Here is a 13,878-nt window from a genome sequence, read left to right as displayed (position 1 = left end):
CTTTCTTTGCCTCTCATCACATCATCTGCCCTTTTTCTTTCTCCTCTTTTCTTACGTTGTCTGCGACTCGTCCAATTGAATGAAGGGACCCGCGTTGTGCGTAGAGACATGGCCGGCGTGAGCGGGACATTCGATTCATCATTGCACGAACACGAAGAGGCGACGCGGGCATCGAGCGAAAACGATACGTAACTCTTGTCTATTGTGTGGCATCGAGGGACACCCGTAGGGTTTTCGTTCTGCCCCAATGCCAAAGACTCTCGGGAAAAAAAAAAAACTTTTCGTCGTGGGAGGCAGCAAACATCCCTTTTCCATGCAAAACGGTTAATTAACACAAGTGAAAAGAAAAGAAAAAAAAAAAAAAAGTTTTCAACAGTTTGTTTGTCCATGAGATCCTTAATAGGAAAGAAGAAGAAGAAGTAGAAGAAAAAAAACTTGACTCATCACCTCTCGGCAGTTGAACACGTTTGTTTTTTAAGAGTTGATTAACGTCTTTTTTTTGTTGTTGTTGTTGTTGTGGTGCTAGCCGCATATTGTTCCTCCTGGCGATCAAAGAAGCTCATCTTCCTCAATTATTCCCATCAAAAAATGAAAGCCCCAAAAGGATGAAACTCAATCAGAATCTATTTGCACAACGGTACCAGCAGATGGGCAGACAAAATTTAAAAAAAGAGGCTTATTAATTCAAAAAATTTTTTTTTTAATCAAACCGAACAATAGCGAGATCTCACGGTCCATTTTTTCTTTCCAGATCGTTTCACGTGCCACAGTCCCGATAACGAAATTGAATGCGCTTTCCTTCCTTTCCCGTTATTAGATTTTGTTGTTGTTGTTGTTGTTGTCTAGGGTACAAACAGTCGCAACCAACTACGGCGGCCATTGAAGCATGAACGACTTGTGCGTACCATTTATTATTTATACGGCATATCCGTACGGAGTTCTCGAATAGAGTTGCCCACCGCTCAATGTAGCGTGAAAATTGATCGGCGCAAACCAGACCAGTAAACACAACAAAAGGAGAAAGAGACAGAGAGAGTTGACGCAGAAATAAAATGGTACTCAAATCGAATTGCTTTAACTTTTTCGTTTGTTTCCGTCTACCACGTAAAGATTCGTCGGAAGTGGCCGAGATGAGTGAAACGGTGGACGACGATCTAGACGGGATGGATGACGTCCAATTCAACGGAGCCAATCCGGCATTATCCATGTAAGATTTAACAGCGCAACTCCAAATAATTGTGACTGAATTATTAGTGGGAGATAAGAAACACATTGTGATGGATGACTGAATAACAATTGAGTGTCGCCTCCAAAAAAATACAAAACAGGATGGTGGCGGCAGACGAGGATCCCGTCAGTCGAGGCAAAAAGAAAAACGGAGGTGGCAATAAAGGCAACAAAAAGGACGACAAGAAAGAGGACAAGAAGAAAGCTGCCAAACAGTCGACTAAAGAGCCGAAAAAAGAGGACAAAAAGCCAAAGAATCCATCATCCAGCAATCCATCCGGAGAAAAGAAGAATAAAGGTTTGATTTTGTTTCGTTTGGCTTTCGTATTCTTCTAGTTTGTTTTTGTTTGTTTCAATTGAATTGTTTGGTTGTCGTTGCAGGGAAAAAAGGCAACGATAACAAACATTCGTCGGCTAAAGCAAGTACGCTGACAGAAGCGAGAAATGTCAACGAGGTGGAATCGACGGATGGAGCGGAAGAATCGAATCAAAACTCACCAGTGGATTTCGCCACACTCGATCAATCGTGCCTGGTCGATGCCGATAACAGCAACAGTCCAATCGTGCCCGCTCCAGCTATTCCTCACGGATCGGGAATCAAATACATACGGTGAGTCCAAATCCCCTCCCTAATCCCTTTTCCAAAATTGACGCGCAAACAAGTAAAATCAAATTTGCTACATTTTTAACATCTTTCCTTGGTGCTTTTGTTATTATTATTATTTTAAAATATGTATGTGAATCCCGATCCAATTTAGACAGTCAATTTCTATTTTTTTCTCTCAGAATTTTTCCTTTTCTTTTCTTTTTTTTTTAAATCTTTCAACGGCCAGAAACACTTGCTGGCCAGTGAGAACTCACAGAACGCCCAGGACAGTTTTCATCACATCCTTGATGGCTTGATTTCACGCTAACGTATTCTCCCTGAACTTGAGCATTTTCTCTTTTTCCCCACAGACCTTCTCTCTCTCTCTTTCTTTCTCTCGACAGGAAAAAAAAAAATAAATCCAAACAACAACACACGTGAAAGTCAATGAAATACTGTTGTCGTGACTGGACGACCGCACCCTCCAACTCTGATTTACAACCTCTGATGCTGTGATTTGATCTCTTTTATTTTATGGCACTAAGGGGATTGGTCCTTTCGTTTCTTTCGTTCGTTCGTTGTTGCATTTTCTCTCTCTCTCTCTCTCCGAGATAGGCCAACTTGTTACGGTATCTTGACATTAACAATAATGATTGTTTTATGTGTTTTTTTTTTTTCTCTCAAAATAGGAAACGAAACAAAGGGCCGGGTGGTGGAAATCGCTATGCTGCCGCCGTGTTCCAGTGCTCTGTCGGCTACCAGTTTGTCGTCCCGGACGCGGATCGCCTTTACTGCCGGCAAGGGCGTTGGGTGGGACCGAGCCCAATTTGCATCATCCCTAACACTGACCATCCCGATCAAGGTACAACTATCCCCTGTGTCCATCGTAACGAAACGAAAATAAAATAAGATAAAAAAATAAAAAAAATAAACTGATTTATGACGAGGAGACGTTTGGTAAAAGGAAAAAGTATCGCTAACGAGTTGCGTCGTATTCTTTGTAATCACAGACGCTAGTTCAGTGAGCAATAACGCGCTGACCGAAAGAGAGGAGGAGTCGTCCAATGCCGGCAGCTATGGCAATGAACGTTCAGAATGTGGAGACGATAAAGGAGGTTGCGAGCAGATCTGCGACGATACAAGCGGCACAGCCACTTGTTTATGCTACCGAGGATACGTCCTTGCCCAAGATGGAACCACCTGCACAGGTATGAAACATTTCCTTTCCTTCTTTTCTTATCAAAAAGGAGAAAAAGATTACAGTCACCCCCAATAGCTGTGGTGAATGCGTCCGTCGCGGTTTCACCGTAAAGAAAAGGAGAAGAAAATTCATCAACTCGTTCGGTTAGCTATGCTCAAAAAAGGGAAGAGCAAGCAACGAAAAGAAGAAGAGAACTTGTCGTGGCCGCATAACGGACGAGACGATAAAAATATCAACGACCTTGGGTCGGCACCCAAGCTTTTTATACAATCGTTTACATAATCAAAGGTTTTCCATGTCACTTTGATGTACACGCTTTTAATGGGCAAAGAGCGGAGATGGGGTTCTGCAAGAGACAATCTGTTGAACCCCCGACTGCGCGTTTCAATCGTCTACGCATCACGAAAGAAAGAGAGGCAAAAGAGGGGAAGACAAATCCTTATCTGATTGTATAATAAATTCGATTACAAAAAGAAACTGTTGCTTGCCAGCTCCTGCCGATTCGTTGCGTGGTCCACATGAAAAAGGGGGTAGCTCAAGTGAATTTTCCAATCCACTCGTGGAACGTGGAAAACACCCTCCTTGTAGTTGGGCCGTACATCATCAATCCAGCAGACAGTGTCTATACCACTCGAGATGGATTGAAGTTGACCCCAAAACTTATTGTTTTCTTCCGTTTTTTTCTTCAAATTCGATTTTTCTTTCCCGGGAAAATAAAAAATCGAAATTTAAAAAAAAATAAGAAAATTAAAATGAAAAATCTAATTTAAACTTGAATTTATATCTCTTTGTTTTTACAAAAAAATAAATAAATAAAAAGATGTGGATGAATGCACGATTGACAACGGTGGTTGCGAAGGAACTTGCGTCAACCGACAAGGATCCTATCAGTGCTTCTGCTCCTCGGGATTTCGTCTAGCTTCCAACGGCAAGAAATGCATAGGTACGTAGCCCACCGATGCCCCCATAGCTATGGATTATTGATTTCGTCTAAACGGATGGTAGACATGCACTTTATTTTTCCCCTTCGTTTCCTACCTTTATTGATACATCTGAAAATTCCCTCCCATCTATCTTTTACGAACAACAACACACACAAAAAAAAAAGTCTTAAAAAGGAGTTAAGCAAGAAGATAAAAAATGAATATAGGGGAGGATAGAAATAGTGCTATACAACAAAAACATGGTTGTATACACAATAAGCCTATCGCTCATATGCATCACACAAGAGGGAAACGGGGAAAGAAAAAAAAAACGCTACATGGAAATGTAGTAATGTACATAGAAGCTTTTTTTATACACTTGCCTATTTTGGACATGGTATAAAATTGGTTGGTCTCGACCTCTTTTTTCTTTTTTTCTTTTCAAAAATTTTTACGCCTGACCTTTGTGTCTTTTTCTTTCTTCTTCTTTTCAAGCAATTCAAATGTTAAACGCAAAAGTCTATCCCCAAAAATGGAGCATTATTCCCCCCCTTTATTTAAAAAAAGAAAAAAACCTGTCACTGTTCAATAGCGGGCGCTTTCTTTCTAGCGTCTGGCTTGTACGAAAAAGACAAAGAAAAAAAGAGGCGAAACAAATGAAATCATTGGGTTTTGTGAATTGCGATTAGATCACAACGAGTGTCTGCTGCGTAACGGTCACGGTCCGTGTCAAGGCACTTGCCGCAACACTCACGGCAGCTACGAGTGCAGCTGCGACGAACGTCCAGGCACCCAACTGGCGGCCGACGGACACACGTGCGAAGATCTGGACGAATGCAGTTTGGGAGATAATTTTGGCTGTTCGCACACCTGTCTCAACACGCTGGGCACCGCCTTTTGTACCTGTCCTGATGGCTACATGTTGGGCGACGATTGGAAAACATGCGAAGGTAACATGCACGAATAATTCTAGCAAAACAAGGGCGTGATTCGTCAAAATTTGAATGTACAACATAAACCAGTCCCTGGATTAAATCATTCAAACGCTATCAAAATTTAATCGGAATTCAAATAGACATGGACGAATGCGAGTTGGAGGACGTTGGACAGGCTTGCGCGGGCACGTGCATCAATACGATCGGATCGTTCCGGTGTTCGGAGGAGGACGGAGCTTCATCGCAAGAGGACGGAGAAAATGGCGAGAATGAAGACAATGAAGACAATGAAGACAATGAAGAAGAAGAAGCGGAAGCTATCCAGGAAGCCATTCCCTCAACTACCACTCCCAGTACGACAACGACAACAACGACAACAACTACTACCCCTACGCCAACCTCTACGACAGCCACTCCGACGACTACACCAGCCCCTACGACGACAATTGGTACGACAACTACCACATCAACGACAACGACAACGACCACTACCGAGACCCCTGTCATCGCCGACATCGTTCCGGTTGAAGAGGAAGACGAAGAGGAGGAAGACCCAGAGGAAGATGGGACTGAGGAAGAAGGAGAAGAGGGAGACGAAGAGGAACCGGAAGAACTGGAAGATAGAGCCAATAGAATCGATAATTCTCTAACTACTACAACAACCGTCGCCCCAGACATCAAAGAGGAAAAGAGTTTCGAACTGGATCAGACGTGCCCGGAAGGATTTCAACTAGCTGATCGGCTGGCCGAAGTTGAAGATGGATCGGCCTGTCTAGATGTCGATGAATGCGAGACGCAAGATAATTTCGGTTGCTCTCATCTGTGCATCAATACTCAAGGATCAGCTCATTGCGACTGCCCCAGCGGCTGGAACTTGAGCAATGACGGGAAAGCGTGTCTAGGTATGAACAACAACAGGAATGAGTGGCACTATTATCTCAAATGGCTTTTTCAAATTTAACAACTGGTTTCTTTTAGATTTAGACGAATGTTCAGACAACAATTTCGGGTGTTCGCATCGATGCATCAATACGGAAGGATCTGCCTACTGTGCCTGCCCTTCCGGCTACGCGTTGGATATTAGCAACAACAAGACGTGCAGCGACATTGACGAATGCTCTGATCAAGACCTGCCCAATTTCGGTTGTTCGCACCACTGCATCAATCTTCCAGGAAGCGCCGAATGCAAGTGCACGGCCGGATACAAACTTCGCGCTGATCAGAAAACTTGCAAAGGTAATTTCACTAATTTTTTTTAAATCAAATATTGCGATCAAGTACGAGCTGGCCATCATTGATTTTCCACCCTCTCTCGTCAAGATATCGATGAGTGCGCCAAAGAAAACGGAGGCTGCTCACACGAGTGCGTCAATCTCAAAGGTGGAATGAGGTGCGAATGTCCGGAAGGATATCGTCTAAGTGAAACGGACGCAAAGACGTGTCAAGACATTGACGAATGTGAATCGGTGGATCAAGAAGCTGGGCACTCGTGTCGTGCAACTGGCGGGACCTGCCGCAACACCCTCGGCTCTTACGAATGCATCTGCCCGGAAGGATTCCGCACCACTGGCACTGCTTGCGCAGGTAAGAATTGGATCTCAAGAGATAAAATTTTGGCAGACAAAAATTCGAAATGAAAATCAAAACAAAAATTAGATATTGACGAGTGTGCTGAATTGTCGCCTTGCTCGACGGCCTGTACCAATTTACAAGGATCGTACCGATGCGATTGCGACGATGGTTTTGAAAACATCAACGGAACATGCACAGGTTTTTTTTTTTATAAAACAAGAAAAAAAAAGCAGGAGATAAAATAAAAAAAGAGATGTAATAAAAATCTATTCTGATAGACATCGACGAATGTCCGAATGGAGTCTGCGATCAATTGTGTACCAATATCCCAGGATCTTACATCTGCGATTGTCACCCTGGATATCAATTGATTGGAGACATTTGTATAGGTCTGTGCCCCTACTTCCCGATTATGAAAAACAAAATTGAATTCTCTGAGATGATGTTGCATCGACAGATATCGACGAGTGCGCCACCACGAGCCCCTGTGACGGCATTTGCCGCAACACTGTCGGTTCCTTCGAATGCCTTTGCGCCGAAGGTTTCCAGATCAACAATAACGACCAGTGCGTCGATACCGATGAATGCCTCAACGAACCCTGCGAGGGCATTTGCATCAACACCCAAGGTTCTTACTCTTGCTCCTGTGAGCTTGGATATCAGCTCGGCGATAACGGAACGTGTTCAGGTAAAATCAGCTCAACAAAAATAAATGTCTTTAGAAGTACACGAAACGAAGCAAAATGAAAATGTAATTGTTTAGATATCGACGAATGCCTTAACAATCCGTGCCCAGTTGAATGCATTAACTCACCAGGTTCCTACACTTGCCTTTGCCCGTTTGGCTATGAGTTTGACGACAACGTTTGCAAAGGTTATCCCCTACTACTTTTTTTCAGATTGTTGTGCTTTTTCCCCCAGTCCTAAACTAGCGATTGTTTGCAACAAACAGACGTGGACGAGTGCCAAAAGCAGCCGTGTGGTAATTTAGCCAAATGCATCAACACAGAGGGATCATTTACGTGCCAGTGTGAACCTGGTTACATCCTGCGAGGCAACGACTGCGAAGGTAAAGTTAACTTCCACCATATGCACACTGAAGTGTAGAGATAACAAGAATAGAGCCACGCCATTGAGAACCGCCAGAAAAGCAAAACTTTTGCGAAGCAAAGCGCAAAAATAATAGGGTGAAGCTAAAAAAAAATAAAAAAGCAAGTCGATACAAACAAAAGAAAAGTTCAGAGGCCACTAGGAAACTTCAAGAAACAATCTTTACACTTGTATATTTCTATACCTTAACCTTTTTCCCGCCAATTCCTTTGTCTGAAACAAAGTATCCCCTTGATGCCTCATCTTTGCTCAGTTTCAGACGAAAAACAAAGATAACTTTAAAAAAAAGACAATTTTCACAATCCAACCAGCTGACCAAAAAATAATCAAATATATTTTCATGTTTTCCTACCTTATCAAGGCGCGAACTCGAATCTTGGTGTTCGTTGATGAAGAATAATGGCGGCTATCAGGGTACATCGGTCGATGCGACGTAGAAGGGGTGAAACACGTGCAAAGCGAGAAAAACTCGCCTTCCATTATTCAGGGTTCAGTCTAATCAGTTCAATTTCAGTAAAGAATGTTCATAAACTGGCACATGTTCAACACTAAAAAGTCGACAGTGATTGATTTGTGTAGCTGTCGGCAAAAATTCTTCGGAGCTCGAAATGTACGTGACGTCAGTCGCACGAGCCAGCGACAAATATATGCAAAAACGTGTTCGATATGATTCCTAGAATTGGCGCCTGACCTTGATGAGGGCAGCACTGCATTCCAACGTTGAATTTTGCCAATTATCAAAGTTATAAAAATTAATAATTAAAATTTTTACTTTTTTCTTTCGTATTTAAATTTTAGATGTGGACGAATGCAAAGAAAATCCCTGCAATGGCATATGCATTAATTTACCTGGATCATACAAATGCATTTGCGACCCCGGATACGAGCTTCGAAATGGTCGTTGTGAAGGTCAGACGACACAATGGAGCCTAATTGTAGTTGCCGCCATCTGATCTGGTTTTTTTTTGCAAATTATTTTAGATATTGACGAGTGTTTGAACTACAAGTGTGGAGGTCGATGCACAAACTTGCCAGGCACTTATCGCTGTGACTGTGAAAGTGGCTACAAACTTGAAGGGGAACGCTGTGTCGATATTGACGAGTGTCAGACTCTTAAACCCTGTAAGGGTAGCTGCGTAAATTTACCTGGAAGTTATCGCTGTGATTGCGAAGCTGGTTATCGAAGTGAAGGAAATGCATGCATTGGTAATTATAATTCTTGACATGAAAATTCTCTAGAACTGACAAAAAAGTGGGGGCCATTAGTGAAGGCCGATGTTATTTTAACCTGGGGGACATTTTCGTGTCGTGATACAATCACTCATGGTGAACATATTTGAAAGATAAACCATGTTGGTTTTGAACCAGGACAAGAAATGTCCTTGTTTCAATCATCAGTTAAACTAGATCTGTAAAAAGCATGTCTAATGATGTCGTTTTACATAGATATTGACGAATGTAGCCATCGTAACGGTGGCTGTTCTCACATTTGCGTCAACACGATTGGATCTTTCCGTTGCACGTGCAACTCGGGGTTCGATGTCAGCCACAAGTATGAATCGATCATATATTTTTCTCTTTAACACTTCACCGAACCCAATTTGAAATCCAATTTTCGTTCGTATTCCAGGAATCAGAGCAATTGCGTGGATGTCAATGAATGTCGTTCCAATAACGGTGGCTGCAGTCAAGATTGTATTAATACACGTGGAGCCTATCACTGTACTTGCAGCGACCAGTATTACTTGGAAACCGATGGACGAACGTGCACCGAACTACCGCCTAGATGCCCGAAAATGAAAGCGCCCGATCATGGCGAGATAGAGTGCATCCAGAATTTGAATCATACTCAACACAGGTCTCGGGAGCAAGAGGACGAAGCCCTGATCGCTGAGAACGGACGAGGCGATTTAGGTGCCAGTGGATGGTCAGCCAATCGTTCACCTAAATCTCGGTCCCTTTACAATTCCGGATCAACTTGCAATGTCCGGTGCAATAAAGGATACAAGCTGGTTGGAGATTCCACGGTTTCATGCGGTCGATCTGGACTTTGGCTAGGAGAACCTGCCACTTGCATACGTAAATTCACAAAAAATTTGGCAGTTTTTGTTTTATCTTATTTCCTTCATTCCAACTATAAATGACCAAACAGCTTTAGCATGCCCCAAACTGCTGGCGCCTGATAGTGGCGTTCTAATGCCACATACCTGCTCCACCGGAAAGACATTTGCTGGCCAACAATGTCAAGTAAGATGCCGTGCCGGATACAGACTCATTGGTGGAGGTATCTATCATTGCTTGCCATCTCAGCAATGGCGCAGCCCAGACGAACCAGCTCGCTGCGAACGCATCGGTATGAATGGGTTCTAGAAATAGTTCATGCTTATCTTGACGTTTATTATTTTGGTAAATTTTAGATAGTCCAGTTCCATTTATCCAGTGCCCTGGCAATATGGCAGTAAACCTGCCTGCACAACAGAAGCGAGCTTACGTCACTTTTTCGCAACCGAAATCAAACATGGACTGGTTCCGGTATGTATGCGTCAATCTGTCACGCATTTTTCTTTTCTTTGCTTCGCATAAAAATTTTGAATTCTATTTCTTTTATTTTACGATGAAGGTACGTGGATTCGGATCCTTTATGGGCAAAACAGCTGGGGGGGGAGTTGCCTGTCGGTTTGAATACCATCACTTTCCGTGTCCGATCACCCGTGTCTGATTTAACAGCCACGTGCAACTTCACCATCGAAATCTTTGGTATTTAATGATCCTTAAAAACCAAATCTGTTGGAGCTCGATTTCATTGCATTCTAAAAACAGATAAGGAAATACCACGTATGACTAACTGTCCAACGTCTTGGACCGTTTTCCTGGAACCGGGCCAATCTTCGCAGGTGAGTCCATAATCCGCATTTATCGTCTTAAATTTTACTGCAGGAATATTATACGGTTGTTGATTGTCATGTAAATTGCCAGATCGTGACATGGAACGAGCCTATTTTTACCGACAACATTGAAATCGTCCAGCTCAACAAATCCAGGGTTAGTTCAAAATTAACATTTTCTGGTTTTCTGATTCCTTTTGACGTTTTCGCGGACATCAATAACACATGCTATTGGCGGTAAAATAAAACAGGAACCTGGAGAGTTGTTCCAGGCTGGCTATCACGAAATCGCATACGTAGCACAGGATGGAGCGGGCAATCAGGCCAAGTGCCAGTTTACTATACACGTCACGAGTCAAACCGTTCACAGAGATACAAGTTCGCCCATCACTAAGGTACATAAGAGCAAGTTATGAATTCTTGATAAGCTCGATGCATCATCATTTTTTTTAAATTTTTCTTATCCACTTGCGCATCTCGTCGCCACTTGTCGCCCGCAGTTACCAAGAGGTCGAGTGCTGGTCCGATGCCCTGGCTCCAAGCCGGGCAAGTACGTCGAAATGTACACGGTAAGAGAGAGCTCATTTACATGCGATAGAGGCTACTTATCTCAAAACAACAGGCGGGCGCCTGCGTGCGAGCCAACAATGTCGATACGATGATGGGGAATAATAATCGGAATTTAAGAGCACGCGTCCTTCTACTTCTAAATTCCCATTACTCATTTCGTTTTTATACAGATAGTCTATACGATCTGATATTATATGTTTATGCATGTTTGTTTGCAGTACAAGGTCCCGGCTGGCTGCATCGTCATTAATAATCCGAGCGCTTACACACGAGCCACAGTCACGACATTGGCTCCACGTTATACAGGTATGAGAGGAAAAAACAAAACTAAAACGTCTTACTACTACTTCACCCACCCCTATTTAGAGAAACCTAGCAATCATGGAAACTTGCCCATGCCCTTCTTTTGTTTGTTTTTTTTGTTTTTTTTTGTTTTTTTGTTTTGTTTTTAACGTTGTGCTCATTAGAGATGCCGTGGTTTATTGTTATGGTATATTGCGTTTGTGTTGTAGTGTTTGATTGGAATTTCGGCGCTTCGAGCGACAGCGAGGGAGGCGACGGCCGGGATTCGGCCAATACTGGTCGGCATCCAGCATCTCACAACAAATTAGTGGATGGTGTCCCTCGGTTAAGAGACGCCGGGGCCCCTTCGTCTCCCGTCATTGTGCCCGGACCCGCCTTGATCCCATCAATGGGTAGCCAACCGGTGCGGCTTGGAAACGGTAACGGCCGTGCACGCAAATCGCGCATTAACGAGGCCGATCTCCAGCTGTTACCCAACGTTCCGTCAGGTTAGATTATAAAACTGTTGTTGCCACATCCCCCCTCCCCATACCCCTCCTCCGTAAAAACAAATCAAGCTTCGAATTATTGTCCATTTCATATCAGTCGTTTCTCTCATCTGATTTCTGAAACAAAACAAAAACATACAGAGCGTTTTATTCGCATCGACATCGAACCCTTCGAATCACCTTCCTACACTCTCGCGAATTACACTATACTCTTGCTATTACTCAGCGAACACTTCCCTTTACTTAGCAACTGCCATTCTAACTTTGTCTAAAGACTTGATATACAGTACTACTATGCTGATGACACAACTTGACGTTATTTTCCAAATTGGAGCCCATGATGCTAATAAACGGTCGGCGGAACCAAAGCTTTACTTTCTACTGATCGACTTGAAGCATTTGGGGTCGGTCCATTATTATTGGCTGATGGCTTTTCTTCCCCGGCTTGTATGGTGAACGGTTTGGGTGCTTCCATCTATATTTAGTGCATGACGCTTGTTTCAATTTCTCTTTCCGAGTATGTGTAGCAGTTCTTCCAAATTGTAGTTTTAGTTCATTTCAGTTTTGAGTCTGGAGGAGCATGACAAAATCATGGGTGAAATTCAGTCTACCCTGCATGTTGCGCAAGGTGTTTGTTGCTTACGTCTCATTTTGCAAGCAGGCCTCTGGCTGGCTTCTGACGTTGATGCCAGTGAAGCCGGGATGCGGCAGCTTCAACAGCTCAATCGTCCGTTGCCCTATTGGTGCTGCGGAATAAGAGGACCACAGCCAACTGGATCCCGGCAAACGCTATCGTCAGACACAGATAATAATATTCCTTGGTCTTGGGAAGGTGCGTCACTATAAAATAGCTATTTTGAAGTAGCATAACCTTACTTTCTACTCACCAAACTTCAACACGACGTGTCACTCACGATACACGAAGCTTTTCTCATTGGCAACGTTCCTTTCTGCACCTTGTTTTCTCTTCTCATATTTACCCTGATCGAATTCAACTGTTTTTTAAAAATCATCCAACGGCATCATTAGGTTCTAACGATCCCGTACACCAGCCGGGTAGAGGAAACAAAAACCGCAACCGTGACAAGAAACGAGGAGGAGTAGTAGATCTGCTACTTCCTTTTACGGCAAACGATGCTGTGCTGCAAAGCACAACCACTATACGATCCGGCAGGAAACGTCAACAGGGACCCAAGCATCAACCTAAACTTGTTCCAGGTCCCAGTTTCGTACCGGGGAAAGAACGCAACAGGTAGTAGATACAATCAAGGTAGTCCGCAATGAAAGAGTAACACAGCATATCTCACAACGGATTACTTACTTACAGGAAACAAAAAGAGAAGAAGGAAAAAAATGCTTCAGCTTCTGGTGCGACTCCAAACAATCGGAAAAACAAAACAACTACAAGCTAAAGCGTAGCTTCCAGGATGAAGAATCATCACCCTTCGATTTTCCCCCCTTTTTTTTTTTTACTCGGGCTGTCTTTTCGTAAAGGTTTTCTCCAAAAATGACACACTTGATACAACGGAATGGGGGACTGAACTCGGGTGTATAGTCTCCTGCGAGCCGAAAATCGGGAGAACAATTGACGATTAAATGTTGTATACTATTAAAACACTACTTATTTTCTGTTTTTTTTTTTTTATTATGAGAAAAGATAAGATTGGGAAAAGAATTATTGCAAGTGATTCTGTATAACATTAACTATTTTCAATTATCATTTTTAGCTTACGCTGTATAAAGTTTTGCTTAGTAATCCGTAACGTGCGCTATGTTACATCAGTTCTGTAAGGCCACGGAATTTACAGAACCCTCTACTCCAACGTCGTACTCGATCACTGCTGAAATTTTTCGACGACGAGTGAGCAAAATAAAACTGTTTATCTTATAAGAACAAGAAAGTATGAATACTCGATTGAACTATGGTGACAGGAATCACCAGGAGGATAATGAGATGAAATTTCGTGCTCGAGTGCCTTTTGAACTGTAAAATGCCAGAATCACTTCGTTCGATCATTTTGATTGTTCAATCTGTTTTGAACCAAGTGTTGGAATACATCGGACATGGTCTCACAAAA

The 13,878-nt window shown here is 42.9% G+C and overlaps 1 protein-coding gene and 1 long non-coding RNA gene across 2 annotated transcripts in view; one reads left to right on the top strand and one right to left on the bottom strand.

Annotated features, from left to right (window-relative positions):
- Nucleotides 1-8,248, bottom strand: part of LOC123473825 — a 26,333-nt gene extending 18,085 nt beyond the window's left edge. The window contains exon 1 of the long non-coding RNA XR_006648139.1: nucleotides 7,907-8,248. This is a non-coding gene — a long non-coding RNA (uncharacterized LOC123473825). The remainder of the gene's footprint in view (nucleotides 1-7,906) is intronic.
- On the top strand, nucleotides 1,038-13,878 carry LOC116925341 (fibrillin-1). Its single transcript, XM_045175247.1, has 31 exons — nucleotides 1,038-1,207; nucleotides 1,329-1,525; nucleotides 1,609-1,837; nucleotides 2,503-2,675; nucleotides 2,824-3,021; nucleotides 3,835-3,957; nucleotides 4,627-4,887; nucleotides 5,013-5,774; nucleotides 5,851-6,108; nucleotides 6,193-6,456; nucleotides 6,529-6,642; nucleotides 6,723-6,833; nucleotides 6,902-7,132; nucleotides 7,208-7,318; nucleotides 7,397-7,513; nucleotides 8,353-8,463; nucleotides 8,536-8,760; nucleotides 9,001-9,106; nucleotides 9,185-9,633; nucleotides 9,707-9,907; nucleotides 9,972-10,086; nucleotides 10,175-10,311; nucleotides 10,375-10,448; nucleotides 10,531-10,596; nucleotides 10,691-10,834; nucleotides 10,940-11,008; nucleotides 11,228-11,315; nucleotides 11,522-11,800; nucleotides 12,462-12,632; nucleotides 12,830-13,052; nucleotides 13,128-13,878. Exons 1-31 carry the CDS (start codon nucleotides 1,053-1,055, stop codon nucleotides 13,210-13,212), a joined length of 5,847 nt encoding a protein of 1,948 aa, XP_045031182.1. The 5' UTR covers nucleotides 1,038-1,052; the 3' UTR covers nucleotides 13,213-13,878.

Source organism: Daphnia magna, linkage group LG6, assembly GCF_020631705.1.
Source record: "Daphnia magna isolate NIES linkage group LG6, ASM2063170v1.1, whole genome shotgun sequence".
NCBI classification, from domain to species: Eukaryota; Metazoa; Arthropoda; class Branchiopoda; order Diplostraca; family Daphniidae; genus Daphnia; species Daphnia magna.
Note: the sequence above shows the minus strand (reverse complement) of the source record. Positions and strands in the feature narration are given on the sequence as shown.

Excerpts from the sequence above, each read along its gene's own strand:
- LOC116925341 (XM_045175247.1), top strand. The coding sequence starts at position 1,053 with ATGGTACTCAAATCGAATTGCTTTAACTTTTTCGTTTGTTTCCGTCTA. Across the intron at positions 5,775-5,850 it reads TGACGGGAAAGCGTGTCTAG|ATTTAGACGAATGTTCAGAC; the intron begins GTATGAACAACA and ends GGTTTCTTTTAG. Across the intron at positions 11,009-11,227 it reads AGTACGTCGAAATGTACACG|TACAAGGTCCCGGCTGGCTG; the intron begins GTAAGAGAGAGC and ends GTTTGTTTGCAG.